Raw genomic sequence first — 18,978 nt, forward strand, 5'->3', positions numbered from 1 at the left:
TACAGAATGAAGCAGGGCAAAGGCTAACAGAGTTTTGCCAAAGAGAACACACGGGTCATAGCAAACACCCTCTTCCAACAACACAAGAGAAGACTCTACACATGGATATCACCAGATGGTTATTACCACTACTGAAAAACAGCTGCAAACAATCAAAATAATGTAGAAACACTCTCTACAAAAATGGTTAACTAGGAAGAAGTTGATGACCAGAGCAGAGAAAAATAAAGAAAGGGCTTTTTTCCCCCCCTCTTGTAGGTTAAGTATTAAGAAATGTATGTATTTATACATATCTGGAGGAAGGAGAGTCCTTGTAACAATAATAACTACTGTTCGAGTGTGCACCAGCCAGGCGCTCAGCTAAGTGCTTTCCATGCGAGTTTTCATACTATTATTCTGATTGTATAGCCAAGGAACAAAGGCACCAAAGAGGTAGATAACTTTTTAAAGGCCCCCCGAAGTAGTAAGTGGCTGATTTGAATTGAACCTGGCAATGTGATACTAGAGAAGCCAGCTGGTGAAGGGCTGACCCCAGACCAGGCAGAGGAGGCTGTAAGAGAAGTACCAGTTTGGAGTGGTGGGCGTCCTCAATCCTTGCCTGCCGAGACGAAGGGGGCCAGCCTCCCACCCCCAGGATAAGCAGGAAGGCCTTAGCCCGGAACCCAAGTACAGGTCTGCATTCCAGAGAAAAGTCCTGCCCAGAGCAAATGGATCACGGCCTGGTTGCCCCTTTGTATTATCCACAGTGCTTCTCTCTTGCATTGCGACAGATAATCAGAGTTTTTCTGTAAGCTGACAGAGTCTGTGCACTCAAGCTACTTAAAGACATTTTTTTTTCCTTGTACATTTTCTACATGTTCCTCCCTCAGCCCAGGATTCCTTTTTCCACAGCTTCTCTGTGAAGTGAGAAATTCAACTCACCCTTTAATACCTGGATGAAATTTTACTTCCTTTGACCCACTTCTTAGGCTCTGCAGCAACAAAAATCACTTGCTCCGCTCTCTGTGCTCCCATTACATGGACAGTGTGACTGTCTATACCATTTAAGACCATCTTACACAAGCTCATTGCTTGCTACCTTATGAAGTTTTTTCAAGCATTTTCTTTAACCTATCACAATAAGGCATAAGTTCACATTCCTTTTCCAACTTCTGGGGCTATACATCTTCCAGAGCTCAGGCTCATGTGTTATCTGCAGTCCTCCCTGGGGGATGGGCAGCACTCCCAAAAGACATCGTTTCTGCAGCAAAATATAGGAATATGCACATTAAGTGGATTGAATAGTGGCTATATAAAAATTTCACTTTAGATCAGCTTTTGCCTCCAAGAGTTATGAAAAAAAAAAACAAACAGAATTGTTGATTTTCAGAACTTTCTGAATTTTGGAGTGCAGATATGAATTTGGATTCGAATCCAAGTCTTTTAGACTCAGTTCAGGGTTCTTTTTATTTATCACTGAGTTTTACAGTCAGAATATATGTTGTCTCCTTATTCGACTGTGAGCTTATGGAAGGCAGGAAACTTTTAGTCTTAACTCAGTGTTTAGCAGTGTCTGGGACCAAAATAGTGCTTGAGAATGCTTCTTAAAGAAATAATCTCATTTTCCTCTTAAGTGAGAAAATGTAGTGTAAAGGTAACAGACATTTAGAGAATCATGGGCAGAGCTCACAGCATAGGGACTTAGCTATTAAGGTGGTATTTACTCTCTTTAATCCTGGGCTGTTTAGAAAAATACTGGTGTAGGACGGGTACAAATAAAAATGGATATTATCCTTAAAGGAGTTCAATCTAAGGAAAAATCCACACCTCTTTTCCTCAATGGAAAGTGCAGATCAAATCTGTACTAAGACTGTAATTCTTACAAATCTAGATGATCATAGATAAGAACATAAGTAGATCTCATGAAGTCTGAGAACTGGAGAATTGATGCTTTCAAACTGTGGTGCTGGAGAAGACTTTTGAGAATCCCTTGGACAGCAAGGAGTTCAAACCAGTCAATCCTAAAGAAAATCAATCCTGAATATTCACTGAAGGACTGATGCTGAAGCTCCAATACTTGGGTGAAAAGCTGACTCACTGGAAAAGACCCGGATGCTGGGAAAGTAAGGAGGAGAAAGGGGGCAGCAGAGAAGAGATGATCAGATGGCACCACTGACTCAACGGTCATGAGTCTGAACAAACTGGGAAATAGTGGAGGACAGGGAAGCCTGGCGTGCTGCAGTCCATGGGGTCACAAAGAGTCGGACGCTACTTAGCTACTGAACAACAACATCTCAGTTCCTAAATGAAGGGTAGAACATGGATATGGAGTGAAAGAGGCAGTTCTGGGTGTGAACCCTACCTTGGTTATTGACTGGCTAGCTGAACCTCACTGTACTCATCTGTAGAATGGGAGCACTCTAGAAGTCAGCTCATAGATGAGATGAGTTACAGGCATAAAGCACTTGCTAGAGAACCTGATACATAGCAGAGGCCAAATAAACAGCAGCTGTCGTCAGTTGCGGGAACATCCAAGGAAATCTTTGAAACAGCTGGCTATACCTCTGGAAAAATAGTCACCGAATTACTCAAAGGAAGAAGGCAACTTTTTGGAAAATCTGAGTAAATTTAATTCAACAAATATTTATTGACGGTCCTACTAAGTGCCAGGTACTGTGCCAAGAGCTTTAAAGATGGGGGGGGGGGAAGTATCTCCTGCCCAAGAGCTTGATCGTGTGTGGACTCAATGTTTGAAAACACTGGGACTGGCTGGAGGGAGAGCAAAGCATTAGCAAAGGGACTTTGGAAGGTGTGACCCCTTGCTGGAACTTCAAGGATAAACAAAAGTTTACGGGGTGGACTCAAAGAAATATTTCCTGCCAGTAGGAATGGCAAAGAATCTAACCTGACTGTGGGCCAGGCCCAGATGCAGTCTGGATTGGAGCTGTGGGAATGGAGAGAAGAATTTGATAACCTGGAATCCCCTTAATAAGAAGTGGCATTGATGTCACTTGGTGACTGACTCCATGGAGGAGTGGCTGAGGATCTTTCATGGTTCCCAGACTTCTGGTTTGGGCAGCCAGATGTTGAGATAGGAGGAAAGAAGAGTGGCTTGGAGCGGGGAGGAAGGTGTTATGCCTGCAGCCTGAAGCAGGAGGCCAGCAGTGTGGTGTGGAGCGGAGGGTACTCTGCGCTGGATGCCCGGGGTTGGGAGTCAGCTGTGTGCACGTGGAATCTAGGGTAGTAGATAAACTTATTCTGGGTGATCTGGCTGGACAGTTAAACTATAATGTTAACAGCTTCTTGAGTTCCAGATACTGTGCTTATTAGCTTTATATATAAGACAATGTTTAGTCCTCAAAATATCTGGATACTGTTATCACCCCAATTTTCAGATGGGAACTGCAACTCAGAGAAGTTAGGTAACTTGCCCAAAGTTTAACAGTAAGTGGCAAGACTTGATCTTAAGCTTGACCCCAAAGCTCAGACTGTGCAATGCTAAGCTGGTACTCCCTACACTGTGGGTGTGGAATCTTTGTCCTGGGAGATACTATGAGGGATTCCTTGTGGCACAAAACTTTTGGGCAACGCTGCCTACTAAACTCCCTTTATAAGATTCAGACTGCACTTTAGAGTCACGAAGGCTCTGAAAAGTCCTCCTGGGAGGAAAGCCATGTGGCTTTGCGTCCTCCTGTGTTCCAGGGTTAGCTTGGCCGGGAACTCTACCCTCACAGCACACAGGGGAACCAGCTGCCCCCAAATGGCAATTTAAAAAGCACTGCAACCCACTCCCAGTTCTCTTCTTTGTCTTGTGGGAGCCTAGCTGTGCGCCAGGAGGGGCAGGGTGAGGGGCAGGAGATGGAAAGTTGAAGCTGCAAACACAGGTGGCTGAGGGCAGGGATGGGCCTGACACAGGCTGCTCACCCAGGGGGCAGGCGGGGGTGGGGGGGAGCTGTGTTGGTCCAGCTGCCGCTCACCGGGGAGACCAGCCCCAGCCTGCTCCACGGAATGCCATCAATGCCAGACACTGCTGTTCCTGCAGACAGTTCTAACTGCGTCGTCAAGGACACCGCTCTGCCGAGACAGGAAGGAACACTGGGCTGGGTCTGAATTCCAGGAGGTGAACCTTGAGTGTAATGATAGCAATTTCTTCCTTGTTTTTCATCTTGAAGCTCACCAAAGGAATGGGTGGCTGTGTTATGGAGTGCAAGCGAGGCACCCAAACACAGCCTGGCTGGATCTCAAGTCACTTTTCCAAGACTGTTCAGTGCCTTCCCCTGCGAGCGAGATGGCGCCACGCAACTCGGAGGGCTGCCTCTGCCTTCACTCAACAGATCCCAGACGGGATAAGGTCACAATGGCTCCTTTGAGGCCAAGGCTGTACACCTGTGATGCCATATGAACTACAAGGGAGACAAAAGCAGGCAGAAGAAAGAGCCTTTTGAGAGGCGGGGAAAAGAGGCCAGTACTCTGGGGACTGGCTCGGTTATACTGGCTGTGTTGGATGGGCACCAGCCAGCTCTGCTAAGATATCTTTCCCGCCTTCTGGATTTAATTAGCCACCATTTGTCCTTATCCTGCATCTTCCACTTCATCACCTCAAAGTGCTCTTTGCAGGAAGAGCTGTCCTGGGTCAGGGAGACTTTCTCCTCTGCTTGTCACAGAGAGCCAAGAATGCGCGCTCCATCACAGGGCACTGGGTGAAGGTGACTGATGTCTTCTGCGGCTCTCCTGGGTCTGTCTGCAATCCCCATAGTCAGACGCACGCTGCCTTCTGCGATTTAGTGAAGTGTTAGGCGTGTTGGGTACACTGTTGTGGGATCTGATTTTACCATTAATAAGCAGAGCACAATTGGGCCACCGTGGAGGAATGAAGTTTTCCAGCTTGCCTCCCAGCAGGAGATGCCGGTGGCCGCAGTTGGTGGGGTTCGGATGGAGTCCTGGGCTCTCAGGGAAGGCGACTTTCAGGGGGCAAAGCTCACTGTGTTCCGTGGGTGCAGGCACTCCCGCCTGCCTCCCTGTGCCTCTTCTGGTGTCCCTACCTCAGAGTCCTCTGGCCCTCCCACCGTTCAGGACTTTTCTTCTGAAGCACAATCACTTTGAATGGAAGGGAATCAGAGACTGAGGGCAGCTTCTGGAAGTTTCTACTCAGGAGTGGCAAAGAAATCCTCTCTCTATCCTCTCAAACTCCTTCTTTCCCTCCACTAAGATTACCAGAAAGCTTGCAGGCCTCCAATATTCTACACCTGCTAATATCAGGAAACCTGCTTGAAAGGAGCTGCAGAAGGTCTGCTGCTTAGTTTGCTGAGGGCTAACATCAGTAACCTCAGATATGCAGATGACACCAACCCTTACAGCAGAAAGTGAAGAGGAACTAAAGAGCCTCTTGATGAAGGTGAAAGAGGAGAGTGAAAAAGCTGGCTTAAGGATCAATATTCCAAAATCTAAGATCACGGCATCCGGTCCCATCACTTCATGGCAAACAGATGGGGAAACAGTGAGAGACTTTATTTTCTTGGGCTCCAAGATTACTGTGGACAGTGACTGCAGCCAGGCAATTAAAAGATGCTTGCTCCTTGGAAGAAAAGCTATGACCAACCTAGACAGTGTATTAAAAAGCCGAGACATTACTGACAAAGGTCCGTCTAGTCAAAGCTGTGGTTTTTCCAGTAGTCATGTATGGATGTGAGAGCTGGACCATAAAGAAGGCTGAGTGCTAAAGAATTGATGCTTTCGAGCTGTGGCGCTGGAAAAGACTCTTGAGAGTCCCTCGGACAGCAAGGAGATGAAGCCAGTCAATCCTAAAGGAAATCAACCCTGAATATTCATTGGAAGGACTGATGCTGAAGCTGAAGCTCTGATATTTTGACCACCTGATGCGAAGAGCCGACTCATTGGAAAAGACCCTGATGCTGGGAAAGGTTGAAGGCAGGAGGAGAAGGGGGTGACAGAGGATGAGACGGTTGGATGGCATCACTGACTCAATGGACATGAGTTTGAGCAAGCTCCAGGAGATGGTGAAGGACAGCAAAGCCTGGTGTGCTGCAGTCCATGGGGTCGCCAAGAGTCGGATATGACTGAGTGACTGAAGAAGAACAATTCTCTGTGCTGCCTCAGAGACGGAGACGGGGCCACAGCAGGGCGCAGCCTGCGGCTCTTTTGTCTCTTTGCTGGGTATGATGACGACGCAGCCCCTGACTGGTGGGATGCTGACTTTGGGGGCGAAGGGGCCCCTTGGTGAAATCTTGTACTCAGGACCCCTTATTTTAAGCCATGCCCTTGCTCCCGGGACGGGTGCCGAAGCAAATCCTGGTGAGCAGGCCGTCTGCTTCGGCTTCTGAGACCGTCAGAAGTGGACAATTGTTGAATCAGAAGGCTCAAGCCTCAAAATCATTTCCCTGGTTGCAGGATTACATTGAGAAGGATACCGAGGCCTTGTCTTGTCTTGGCAGAAAAAAGTGTTGTTTGGGGAGAATGAGGCAAACAGGAGTGTAGGTTCTGAGGTACATAGAAAAGGGAGCCATGAAGCTTTGTCACTGGCTTTGTCACAGAAGACAAGGGCAGGGGGGATGGCACGCATGCCTATTTTCTTCTTTTTGGTCACACGGCACGGCATGTGGGGTCTTAGATCCCTGATTAGGGATCAAATCCACACCCTGCAGTAGAAGCTCAGTCTTAACCACTGGACCACCAGGGAAGTCCCATGAATGCCCATGTTTACTACAGCTGATCTTGGTCAATCCCCTTTATCAAAAAATAACTGAAAAAAAAAAAAAAAAGAATAGCACAGGGAACTATATGCAATATCTTGTAATAAACCACAATGGAAAAGAATATGAAAAAAGATATATATATATATATATAGACTGTATATATACATATATATATATATATACACATAAAACTGAATTACTTTGCTGCATACCAGAAACTAACATTTTAAATCAACTATACTTCAATTAAAGAAACCAACCCCCCCACTACCCCGCAAAAGACAAAAACAAAACAAGAACAACAAAACTGAAAAGAATGGAGACCGGCGTGACAGCCTCACTCAAACAGTGAGTGGCGCGGTTGGGCCTAGAAGCCAGGCCAGTGCTCCCGAGAGTGGTCCCGGGTGACACGCCATGAGCCACAGATTAGCCTCGTGTTATCTCTGCTCTTGCTTCTCTAAAATGAAGACCGTCCTCACCATTCAGGCTGGGAGAGGCCTGGACCATACCGGAGCTGCTAGGAGAGGCCAGGCAAGAAGAACTTGGCGCTCCCCGGGCCGCATCTAGGGACAGTTCCTCGGAGGTGTGCCGCCACCTTTGACCCTCAGAGGCAAGAGTGAGGAGGCAGGTAGAAGGACTGGGCCCCAAACCCGGCTGGACGCAAGGTAAGGTAAAGTGCGTCACAGGAAACCAAACCCAGCTGCAGTCGGAATCCTGTGACCAAGGCTCCTCCCTTCTGAGCCTCTTTCCGCACATCCCTCCCTCAAGGACCACAGACTGAGCGCACTCAAGGCGGGTCATCAGTCAGACACAGCACATTTTCTCTTTCCTCTGGGCTTCTGCCCATGCAGGCTCTATACTTTCACTCCTTGTATACGGCCCCCAGATTTTCTGGGGGACTCAGCTGAGACCTTGCGTCTCCAGAGCAAGCACTCTGACAGGGCCGGGTGCTCCTCTGCTGTGCGTCCATAGATTCTATCACAGCACTTACCCCCACACCATCTCCTGGACTGGAGTGTGAGCTCCTGGAAGGCAAAGTCCACGGATTATTCACCTCAGTACCCAGCACTTAGTAGGCCCTCAAAGAACAAATGCTGGCCCACACGGTAGGCGCACAATGAGTTCTGTCCCCTCCTCCTTCACTCATGACCACAGTGGAGAGCTCCAGGAGGCCAACCAACAAGCAAACGAATCCAAGTTCTTTCAACAGGGTGCCAAATGAGAATGCTAACTTTTTTTTCAAAGCACTGTAATTCTGGTTTAAGAACCAAGTCACTTGCATACAGCTTCAGTTTTAAACATTGACATCAGCTGTAAAAAGAAGAAATCTCCCGAGAGTAAACAGTGCCCTAGAGTGAGAACTCACTACCTACACAGCCTGGGTCCCCACCACCTGCTCCCCCTAATTCCATCTGGCTAAGACAGAATGGGTATTTGTCCAAAGGCTTCACAGCTTTATTTCATTCTGTGCTAGCAGCAGGCAGGTGAGAAAGCCATGATGACTATGATGCTGTTTTATGAAAGCTTCAGAATCCTGAAAAGGAGATGAGACAGAGGATAGCATTCCTACCATCTTCCCTGGGGATGAGGTGGGGAGGGGGGGGCTGCCCTCCCAGTGAAGAGCAGAGACTTGGGGTCACCTGAATGACCAATTTCACCGTCTCTTCTGATCTTATTTCCAACTTTATACTCTATCTCATGCTCAAAAAACATTTGAGATGACGGTCATTGTTTCTTCAGCTCTATGTCTATATCGTGGGCTGTTAGTAAAGTGACATCCTAGTTGTGTGATCTTGGGCAAGTGACTTTCAAATGTCTTGAGCCTCAGTTTTCTTACCTGTAAAATGGTGATAGCAATGACCAAAACTGGGTTACTGTGATTTTAAAAATCCATAACGTATGTGGGGAACTTAGCCCAGTTCCTGCCACTTAGTAGCTACACAGTAAATGGAGAGCTGTCATTACCACAAGATCCAGAGACTGGCAAGTTCTAAAAGGAGACCTGCAGGAACAAGAGGAAAGTGGACACTGGAGTTTCTGGGGATTATATGATAGAGAATCCAGAACTCTGCACAAGGGGTGATGGTCATGGGGACCTCTGAAATTTCTGGAATGTTTGTAATTCTCCCATGTTTATAATTTTCTCCCGCAGTCTTATTTCATTTAGATCAGCAGTTCAATTCTTTACATGAAAAAGACCCAAGTGCTCATTTAGGGGATTCATTTGGGGGTAAAAGAAAGAAACTAAGAGACTAAAGGAAAAGGCCTTAGCAGAGAACAGCTAGAACGTTTGGGAGCAAGAGGAATAAAGAGAGGGACATTCAGAATGCTGACAGGAGACCAGGAGGTCCCTAGAGGCCTCATTCTGAGGAGTTCTGCCCCTGACACAGATCTGAGCAAACTCTTCCTTGTTCCCTCCCTGCTGTTCCCAGAACTCCGCCCACAGTGTAAGCATTACAAGTCACATCAGGTCGGGGAACACTCTGCTGGGACTCTGCTCAGACACCGTGACCCCACTCGGTGTAACCTGACACATCCAGTCACTGGGATGTTTAAAGGACACCTGATTCTGTGACAGTGTGGTTACCCTAAACCACCTGAGACATGACAACAAAGAGGAGAATCCCAGTCTCTGGCCTCAGTCCATGCTTAGGTCACCTGAATCTGGGTCAGAAGGGAAGGCTGTCCTTTAGAGGCAGAGAGAATTACTGCCTGCCTCAGTCCGTACCTATAGGGCAATGGTTTCAACCCTGGCTGGGGCATCAGAGTCACTTGGAGAGCTTTAAAAACTCAGATGATGGAGACTCCCCTGGTGGTCCAGTGGTTGAAAATCTGCCTGGCAATACAGGGGATGTGGGTTTGATCCCTGGTCAGAGAACTAAGATCCTACATGCCACAGAGCAACTAAGCCCAGGCACTGTCAACTACTGCACCTGCGCGCTCCACAGCTCGTGTGGCACGACCAGAGAGTCAGTGTGCTGAAGTGAAAGATCTCGCAACGACACAATGAAGATGCCATGTGCCACAACTAAGACTGAACACAGCCAGGTAAATAATACAATGCTTCATGGAAGGACCGTGCTTTGAACTTCTGGGAAATGATCAGGGTTCCACACAAGGAGATAAGAGAAGCTCTTTTTCCTAAGTGGTATCTGCAACCAGATCAGTCTGTTCTATAATAGCTTCCTGGCTCTCCAAGGGGTGGGAATCTATCAGGAGGCAGCTGCGCTCGGCTGCCTAACCTTCCCATGCCTTTCTCAGGGTCCCTGAACATCGGAGACACCTGCCTCATCACCAGAGAACTCAATAAAAGGTACACTTATTAAAGAAACTAGATTCAGATTCAACTAACATTTTTGGAGCTCCTTTTCTGTGGCAGGCCCTGCAGCAGACACATAACAATTGCAAGCCTGTGAGAGAGGCACTATCTCGTTCCCACTTGGGGTGCATTTCTGGAAAAAGAATGTTCATCAGAGCTTTACCCACTCATTACAGCAGTCCTCAGTGGATGTGTTCCCAACATGGTGATTTATCACCTATGATCAACATACAAATGGGTTTACTGACTGATGTATCTTCTCAAAATTTCAATTGCTCTAATCGAGTGCATGACCATGCACTGATATCTGAGGCTTATCCCTTTCAGCTGTCAAAACATCTAGCTTGTATTTTTTAAGTAAAAATATGGAACACTTCACAAATTTGCGTGTCACCCTTGCACAGGGACCATGGTAATCTCTATATCATTTCAACTTTAATATCTGAGCTGCTGAAGCCAGCACTCTAGCCTGAATTTGAATCATTAAAATAATTCCTGTTTGTCTGTCATTTGGAAAGCAATCAAACCATTTGCTGGGGATCAAAGAGTTTTAAACAAGGGACTGCGAGAGTATGCAGGTACTTTTTGGTGAAGAGCATTCCTTTTATGGAAGCTGATTAGCACTATGAGCTATAACTACATTGTCTCCATTTTTAAATGTGATGAAACTGAAGCTCAGAGAATCTCAGTAACTTGCTAAACACACACAGCTAGGACAGGGAGGGCAAGGACTTGACCCCAGGTCTTCTGATTTCTAGATCCGTGCTTTTACCCTAGTACCACTAGTGGACCTCACTAGGTCTTCTGCACGGCTATAAGCACTTATGTACAGATGTATAATTGTTGAAAATTCACATACTGTTTTTTTCAGCCACATGCAGAAATCATGGATTAAGATCCAACAGAATTTTAGGATATAATCACAAAAGTAACAAGGGCTCAGAGGGGCTTAGTGATTTGTCCAAGATCAAACAGCTGCTAAGAGGCAGAGCCTGTATTTGACCTTAGGTCTGTATGGCTCCAAATCGGAGCTCTTTTTAACTAGCTAAAGGCACACACACAGTGTACTGGAGAGGAAATCACACGAGACAGGACTCAGAAGCCAAGAATTCCTGTCTCTGTTCCAATTTTTATTAGCTAAATCACTTTGGACAAGTCCCTTGCCTTCTGCAAACTGGAAGCAATGATCTCTGATCTACTTCGCTATGAGAAATGAAGATCCAAATGGACAAAAAATATTCTGAAAATTCCTTCCATGAAACAATAGCGCATAGGAATTCACGTAGGCCAGTCAGACAGCTGTGGGCTCAAAAATTCCGACTCTGCCACTTAATGGCTTGTGTGATCTTGGACAAGTGATTTTACTTCTCATGTCTCCATTTTCTCATCTGCAAAATGGGGCTAAATCAAGTACCTACACCAAAGGGTTGTTGTGAGATTAAATGAGAGCATCCATTTATATACGGATTGGCCCACATAGAGTACAGGATGACTGAACATCAGCCACTATCACCAAAACTGTGCCTGCCAGGTTTTCAATTTCCTCAAGCACGGACTTTCTGAGCTACCACACCTGGGCAACAGTTTCCTATTACTCTCTGCCTTCGTCCTCTGGCCTTGACCCTCCTTCCCTTTCCAATATCCCTTCCCCACAGCCCATTTTAATACCCCCCTGGCAACCCCAGTGCCCTTCCCCCATTTCGGCGCCGTGTCTTACTCGACGACTTTGGCTGGGTCCCCGTGGTGCCCATAGACCAGCGCCCGGACCCGAAAAGGCTCGGCAGAGGCAGAGAAGGAGGCGGCGGCAGGCCGTCGCCGGCAGGACTCTGGAAGCAGCCTCTGCCCCAGCTGGGCCGGGGCTCGAGCCCTGCAGAGCGCCCGGCAGACCCACATGTTCCCTCCAGTCAACTCAGAGCCAGACGCTGCGAGATACGTCATCTTTCAGCGACCGCTCGCCAGTGCCCGGCACCGCCTCCCGCGTGACCACGCCCCCTCTCCCCTTTTTTAAAGGGCTGTCGCGGTCCTCCGCAGCGGGCGCTGGCGCTAGGTGAAACTCCCTGGGAAACCAGGAGTGGTCGGCGGAGGGATTTAGGGGAGTCTCGGAGACTCTGAGCCTTCCAGGGTTGAACTCCTAACAATGAACGTTAGAAATTGGCTTAAAGCTGGGACTGTGATCTGCGATTGTTGTTTGATTCAGGGGAAGATTTTCCCCTTCCCTGGCCTCAGTTTCCCCTCCCCACTATTACATCGCTCACTGTGTTCCAATGAGGCGTTATTTCATTCAATCCCCACTGTCTTCTAACTAGCGTCGGATGGCAAACCTTACTTCCCTACACTACTTACATCTACACTAAGAGTGGATGTAAGTAGATGTGGAGGTATGAGTACTGGGTTTGGAGTTAGAAGATTTAGGTTCAAATCCTAGGCTTGCCGCTTGTTAGCTTGGCCACCTCGGGCAAGTGACTGAAACTGTGAGGCAGCTTTCTCATTCCCCGTTGTTGTTGTTATTCAGTCATTCAGTCCTGTCCAACTTTTCGCGACCCCATGAACCGCAGCACACCAGGCTTCCCCGTCCTTCACTTACCTGCTGGAGTTTGCTCAAACTCCTGTCCATTGAGTCAATGATGCCATCCAATAATCTCATCCACTTGTTGTCCCCTTCTCCTCCTGCCCTCACTCATTCCCAGCATCAGGATCTTTTCCAGTGAGTCAGTTCTTCGAATCAGGTGGCCAAAGTATTTCAGCTTCAGCTTCAGCATCAGTCCTTCTAATGAATATTCAGGGTTGATTTCCTTTGGGATTGACTGGTTTGATCTCCCTGCTGTCCAAGGGACTCTAAAAAGTCTTCTCCAGCACCACAGTTCGAAAACATTAGTTCTTCAGTGCTCAGCCTTCTTTACGGCCCAACTCTCACATCTGTACATGACTACTTGAAAAACCATACCTTTGACTAAGCAGAGCTTTGAGGAAGTGTGGTGTAAACAGGTGTAACCCAGGAAAGATGCTTATCACATTATTTGTGGAAGGAAGACACAAACATAACTAAAACCCTAGTTGAATATTAGGGCATGACAGAGGGCACTTCTGGAGTCTGAAGGAGAGAGGTGTTTTGGGACTGAGGGGGTGGGGGCTCTTGGAGGAGGTGATGTTGGAGACAGTCCTGTGACTCAAAATTGTCAATATTTATGAAAACCACCTGAGGTCCCAACTCAGACCTGAATTAGAATCTTGGGGAGGGATCCAGGAAACTACGTTTTTTATATTTATTTTTTAATTTTTAAGTTAATTTTCATAGAATTTCAGATCTGTAAAATAATCACATTCTCTCTATACTTTCATCCAGATCCTCCAGAAATTAACATCATGTATAACATGTATAACAAAATGATCAAAATAAAGAAATTAACAAGTCTGCACAATCACCAAATCTTATTCACATTTTAATCAGTTATCCCTTGAATATAATTTTTCTTGTTCAGGACCCAACTCAAGATCACATGTTACATTTAGTTGCCATAATTCTTTAGGAATCTACATTTCCTTCTTTTTTGCTTTTTTTCTTTTGAATCTACATTTCTTACAAGCTCTCAAGAATTTTCCAATGCAGGTGGCCTGGGGAACAAACTTGAGAAACGCTGAACCAGGACTTAAAAGGATAAGGAAGAATTCCTTTCACTGGGTTTTATTGACCTCAAAGTTGCCAATTTAGAGCCTTTCCTCTGAGGAGGAAAAGAAAGTATCAGGTCAAAGGCCACACATGCTGCATTCTGGCAAACCTGGCTTTGAGTCCTGGCTCTGCCACTGTTTGGCGATTTGATTTTGGACAAGTCACCTGGTCTCTCTGTGTCTCCATTTCCTTATCCTTAAAATGAAGAAAACAATCTGATTCAAGATGATTGTGAACTACTATTTACGTGAAGCATTTAACACAATGTTTGGCATGAAAGCATTTGCTAACTGTTATCAGGGGTTATTGTAAAGATTAAATGAGAAATATCATCTGTAAAACACCTAGACGGGCTTACAGTACATGCTCAAAAGTGTTTGTACTTTAAACAAAGTTATTTATTTGTTTACTCATTTTTGGCTGCATAGGATCTTTTGCTGTGCTCAGGTTTTCTCCAGTTGTGGTGAGCAGGGGTTACTCTTTGTTCCAGTGCTTGGGCTTCCCGTTGCGGTGGCTTCTTTTGTTTTGTGGAGCACAGGCTCTAGGCGCGTGGGCTTCAGTAGATGCAGTTCGTGTGCTGAATTGTTGTGGTGCACAGGCTTGGTTGCTTCACCACATGAGCAATCTTCCCAGGCCAGGGATTGAACCCTTGTCCCCTGCATTGGCAGGTGGATTCTTAACCACTGGACTTAGATTATTAACCACTGGACTACCAGAGAAGCCCCCACTTATTTTTATTATTAGAGAAAATTAGTGTTGCATAGTGGGAGGAAGACTTGGTCCCACAGTACACACACACACACACACACACACACACACACAGACACACACACACACACACACTGCCTTGCCTATCTTCTATTTTCACAGTGACCCCCAGTTCTATTCCTGTTGGAAGACTCCCTAGGTGACATTGAGCTGTTGATTCTATCTTCTTTATGAAACTGGATCCTCTGAGTTCCCTGGGCAGCTCATCCAGGAAGCCTGGAGAGTCACCCAGCCTCACCCAGCCGGTCTTCCTCTCTGTGGGCTGGATGTGGTCCTCTGTCCGTCATGATAGCCCTCATTTTTGGCCCAGGACATCAGTTCTTGTTTGAACTATGTCAACAATCTTCTTCCTAACTGAAATCCTCTCCCTTCTCTCTCTCTCCATTTCCTTCTTTCTCAGGCCTCCAGAATTACTTTCTTTTTTTAAGAAAAAGACCAGATTTTGTTGTTCCCTTGCTTAAAATCCTTCCATGATTCCTCAATACTCAGGGAGAACCAGAAGCTACAGTTCTTTGTATTATAAAACTGTGAACTATTGATATATTAAACTTAAACTTGTAAACAAAACTATGGTTCTATGCTAATTTTATCATTCTCTCACACTACAGACATGTTTTAAAATCTTCAGAAAAATAGATGGAGGAAAAACACCTTAAAATAACAAAAAAAATTTCTACTCATTGTAATTAATCTACCTTCTTGCGAGTTAGAAAAACATGACTGGGACTTCCCTGGTGGTCCCGTGGCTAAGACTCTGCACTTCCAATGCAGGGGGCCTGGGTTCAATCTCTGGTCAGGGAATTTTAAGTTCCCACATGCCACAGTTAAGAATTTGAGTGCTGCAACTAAAAGATCCCCCATGATAAACAAATAAATGAATATTAGGAAAAAAGAGAAAAACATGACTGTGGTTTTAATTCACATGTAGCATCCCTCAGCTTGACTTGAGGACCATTTGGGCTTCCTCAGGGGCACCATTTGAGAACCACTGATTGAGGGAACCAGATCCAATTGTCCTGCTCTTACATTCAAGACCCTTTGTCCCTCGACTTCCACACTTTCTTTATTTTCTGCTGTTGGACCATCCAGAGATTACGATGCAACCATACCTGACACCAAGCTTTCCCAGTATTTCCATGTCTTGTGCCCTTATTCAGGCTGTTCCTTCTGCCTGAAATGCTCTTCCTTGTGTTGCCTATCTAGGAAACTCCAGGCTCAGGTATCACTTCTTTGATGTTGTTACCCCCCCAGGCTGAGGCAATTCTGGTGCCTTTGTGTTTTCTTTGGGCTGGTGTTATGACCTTTATTTCTGTGCCCATTTCCCCCTCCAGGCAAGAGTAGGGCCACGTTTAGTGCATCTCCATGACACCAGCACCCAATATGGGGCTTGGCACAGGTTAGGTGTCATGAATATTCCATGAGTTGAAAGTAATTGAATTTCCTCATGGCCTGAGCCTATCGGTGGTAGCATCTCCTTTTCCCTAGATTTGGGCTTGTCACTTCAGGTCAAGACTTTCCGTTTCCCTTCCTTCTTCTCTCAAGGTTTAGAGAAGCCTGTGGTCTTTTTCAAGTGGAGCAGAATGTTCTCTTTTCATCTCTCCATCTATTACTTGTGTCCTTTTCTCCTTCCAGCTCAATCTCTGCCCGTAGTCTTCCTCTGCACAAAGAGGGCTGTGGAATCAGTCTGACCTAGGTCTGAGCTCTGGACCCACCATTTTTAGCTGTGTGACCTTGGGCAAGTGTCTTATGCTTTCCGAGACACCCAAAAAGCTTTTCTGCATTTCTCGGTTTCCACATCCCCCCCAAATGGGACTAGAGGTAAACTCCTGCCACGGGGCTTCTGCAACTGTCCTCTGCGGCAGCACCCCTGCCTGGTTGCTTCTTCTTTTTCATCAGATTTTTCTCCTTGAGTTTCCTTTTCTGGATGGTCCTTTCTGTCTCTTCTCTGTGTGTTTGCTGTTGGTCTCTCCCGGGAAAATGTAAGCTTCACGAAGGCAAGAACCGTGTCTGCATGCGTTCATCCATTCAATATTTCTTGAGTTCTGACTATAGGCCAGATACCAAGCAGTGGGATATAAGACAGAGTCCTTGCCTTTAGGGAGCTCGTGTTCTAAAGCTGCAGACACACAATGAATATGCCATACGAGTAGGTGCCTCCATTTAAAATGGCAATAATCCCCTTCCCCCTACTGTTTCTCTCCACTTCTTTCTTTTATTTATGGATGGCTGTGCTGGGTCTTCATTGATGCGCGTGTGCTTTCTCTAGCTGCAGTGAGCGGGGGCTTACTCCTCAATGTGGTGCGCCGGCTTCTGATTGCAGAGGCTTCTGCTGTTGCAGAGCACAGGCCCGAGGTGCTGGGTCACAGTACCTGCAGCACGCAGTCTCAGCAGTTGTGGTGCACAGGCTTAGTTGCTCCTTGGCATGTGGGGTCTTCCTGGACAAGGGAATGAACCGTGTCTCTTGTATTGGCAGATGGATTCTTAATCACTGCACCACCAGGGAGGTCCCATCTCCCCCATTTCTCCAGTATACTACTGTCTCACACACCAGAGAATTTGCTTTTTTTTTTGGTTGTTTATTGTTCTTGTCTTTGCATTGGAATATAAGCTCCATGAGGGCAGGGATTTTATTCTGTCTTATATCTTCACTTTGGCTTAGAGTAACTGTTGGACAGATAAATTGGTATCTAGTGTTTGTTGATTTGCTCCATACGGAGACAGGCCTCAGCTTCTATTCAATTCAAGCCAGAAGTCTTTGATTCAAGTCTCGGAGCTGCTGCATACTACACGTAATCTTGGAAAAGTCACTTTCTCTCTCAGTACCTTAATTTTCTCAACTGTGTCATGGGAAAAATAGTGGTAAAGATTAAATGAGTCCATACAGGTGAAACACAGAGAAGGCACCTGGTCTTATGTAGAAATGGACAACTAGTTTGTAGTCATTGTACAAGGGTTTATACTGGGCAGAGGCCCAAATGTACTTAACCTGTGTAGCCCAGAGATAGACTAGAATCAATGAGAGTCAGTAAGGGGGGTAGATTTCATGGCATGACGAGAAAGAACTTTTTAAAAGCCAGCCAGCATAGCAAGGAGAAATAGCTGAATCCATTATTACAGCTGGAGACTTCAACAGCTCTCTCTCAGAAATAAACATGTCCAGCAGGCAGAAACTCAGGGAAGACATAATTAAACTCCACAACACCATCAATCAACTAAAGATAAAGGTCATCTAAAAACTACTTCAGGGACTTTTTTGATGGATTGGGGGCTAAGACTCTGAGTTCCCAGTGCAGGTGGCCAGGGTTTGATCTCTGGTCAGGGAACTAGATCCCACATGCCGCAACTAAATAAATAAAGACTACTTCATCCAACAACAGCAGAGTACACAGTGTTCCCAAGATCACATGGAATTTTTACCAAGATAGACCACTTATTGGACCATAAAACACAACTTAACAAACTTGAAAGAAAAGAATCATACAGTGATTGCTCTCAGATCATAGTTGAATTAAACTAGAAATAATAACAGAGAGTTGAAAAATCCCCAAATACTTGGAGATTAAATAACATACTTCTAAAAAACACATGGGTCAAAGAAATCTCAAGAGGAATTTAAATTTTTTGACATATTAATAAATGAAAACTAAATGAAAATGAAAACACAACTTATCAAAATTTGTGGGATGCTGGGTAAGCAGTGCATAGAGGGAAATTTATAGCACTGAATGCATCTATGAGAAAAGGAAAAAGATCTGCAGTTAATCATCTAAACTTCTGTCTTAAGAAACTAGAAACAGAAGAGCAAATCGAATGCCAGGGAAGCAGGAAAATAATAAAAATTAGAGCTGAAATCAGTGAAATGAAAAATAGGAAATCAATAGAGAAAAATCAACCAAACCAAAAGCTGCTTCTTTGAAAAGATTAATAAATTGATAAGTCTCTAGCCAGACTAGGAAAAGAAGAGAAAGGACACATTACTAATATCAGAAATGAAAGGGGGGAGACATCACTACAGACCCCATGGACATTAAAAGGATGATAAAGGCCAACAAAAGTCCATCTAGTCAAAGCTGTGGTTTTTCCAGTAGTCATGTATGGATGTGAGAGTTGGACTATAAAGAAAGCTGAGCACTGAAGAATTGATGCTTTTGAACTGTGGTGCTGGAGAAGACTCTTGAGAGTCCCTTGGACTGCAAGGAGATCCAACCAGTCCATCCTGAAGGAAATCAATCCTAAATATTCATTGGAGGGACTGATGCTGAAGCTGAAACTCCAATACTTTGGCCACCTGATGCGAAGAACTGATTCATTGGAAAACATTCTGATGCTGAGAAAGATTGAAGGCGGAAAAAAAAAAAAAGAAAGATTGAAGACGGGAGGAGAAGGGGAAGACAGAGGGTGATGAAATGGTTGGTGGCATCACCGACTCACTGGACATGAGTCTGAGTAAATTCCGGGAGTTGGTGATGGACAGGGAGGTCTGGCGTGCCTCAGTCCAATGGGCTTGCAAAGAGTTGGACACGACTCAGCGA

At 45.7% G+C, this 18,978-nt stretch overlaps 1 protein-coding gene and 1 non-coding gene across 2 annotated transcripts in view; both read right to left on the reverse strand.

Annotated features, from left to right (window-relative positions):
• Window positions 1–11,949, reverse strand: part of MECR (mitochondrial trans-2-enoyl-CoA reductase) — a 37,075-nt gene extending 25,126 nt beyond the window's left edge. Inside the window, exon 1 of the mRNA XM_065930241.1 lies at window positions 11,729–11,949. Coding sequence (XP_065786313.1) covers window positions 11,729–11,949 — 221 coding nt within the window. The remainder of the gene's footprint in view (window positions 1–11,728) is intronic.
• On the reverse strand, window positions 10,371–10,474 carry LOC136165724 (U6 spliceosomal RNA). The gene has a single exon (XR_010662721.1). It is a non-coding gene; the product is annotated as a U6 spliceosomal RNA (small nuclear RNA).
• Window positions 11,950–18,978: the final 7,029 nt, after the last annotated feature.

Source organism: Muntiacus reevesi, chromosome 3, assembly GCF_963930625.1.
Source record: "Muntiacus reevesi chromosome 3, mMunRee1.1, whole genome shotgun sequence".
Taxonomy (NCBI): Eukaryota; Metazoa; Chordata; class Mammalia; order Artiodactyla; family Cervidae; genus Muntiacus; species Muntiacus reevesi.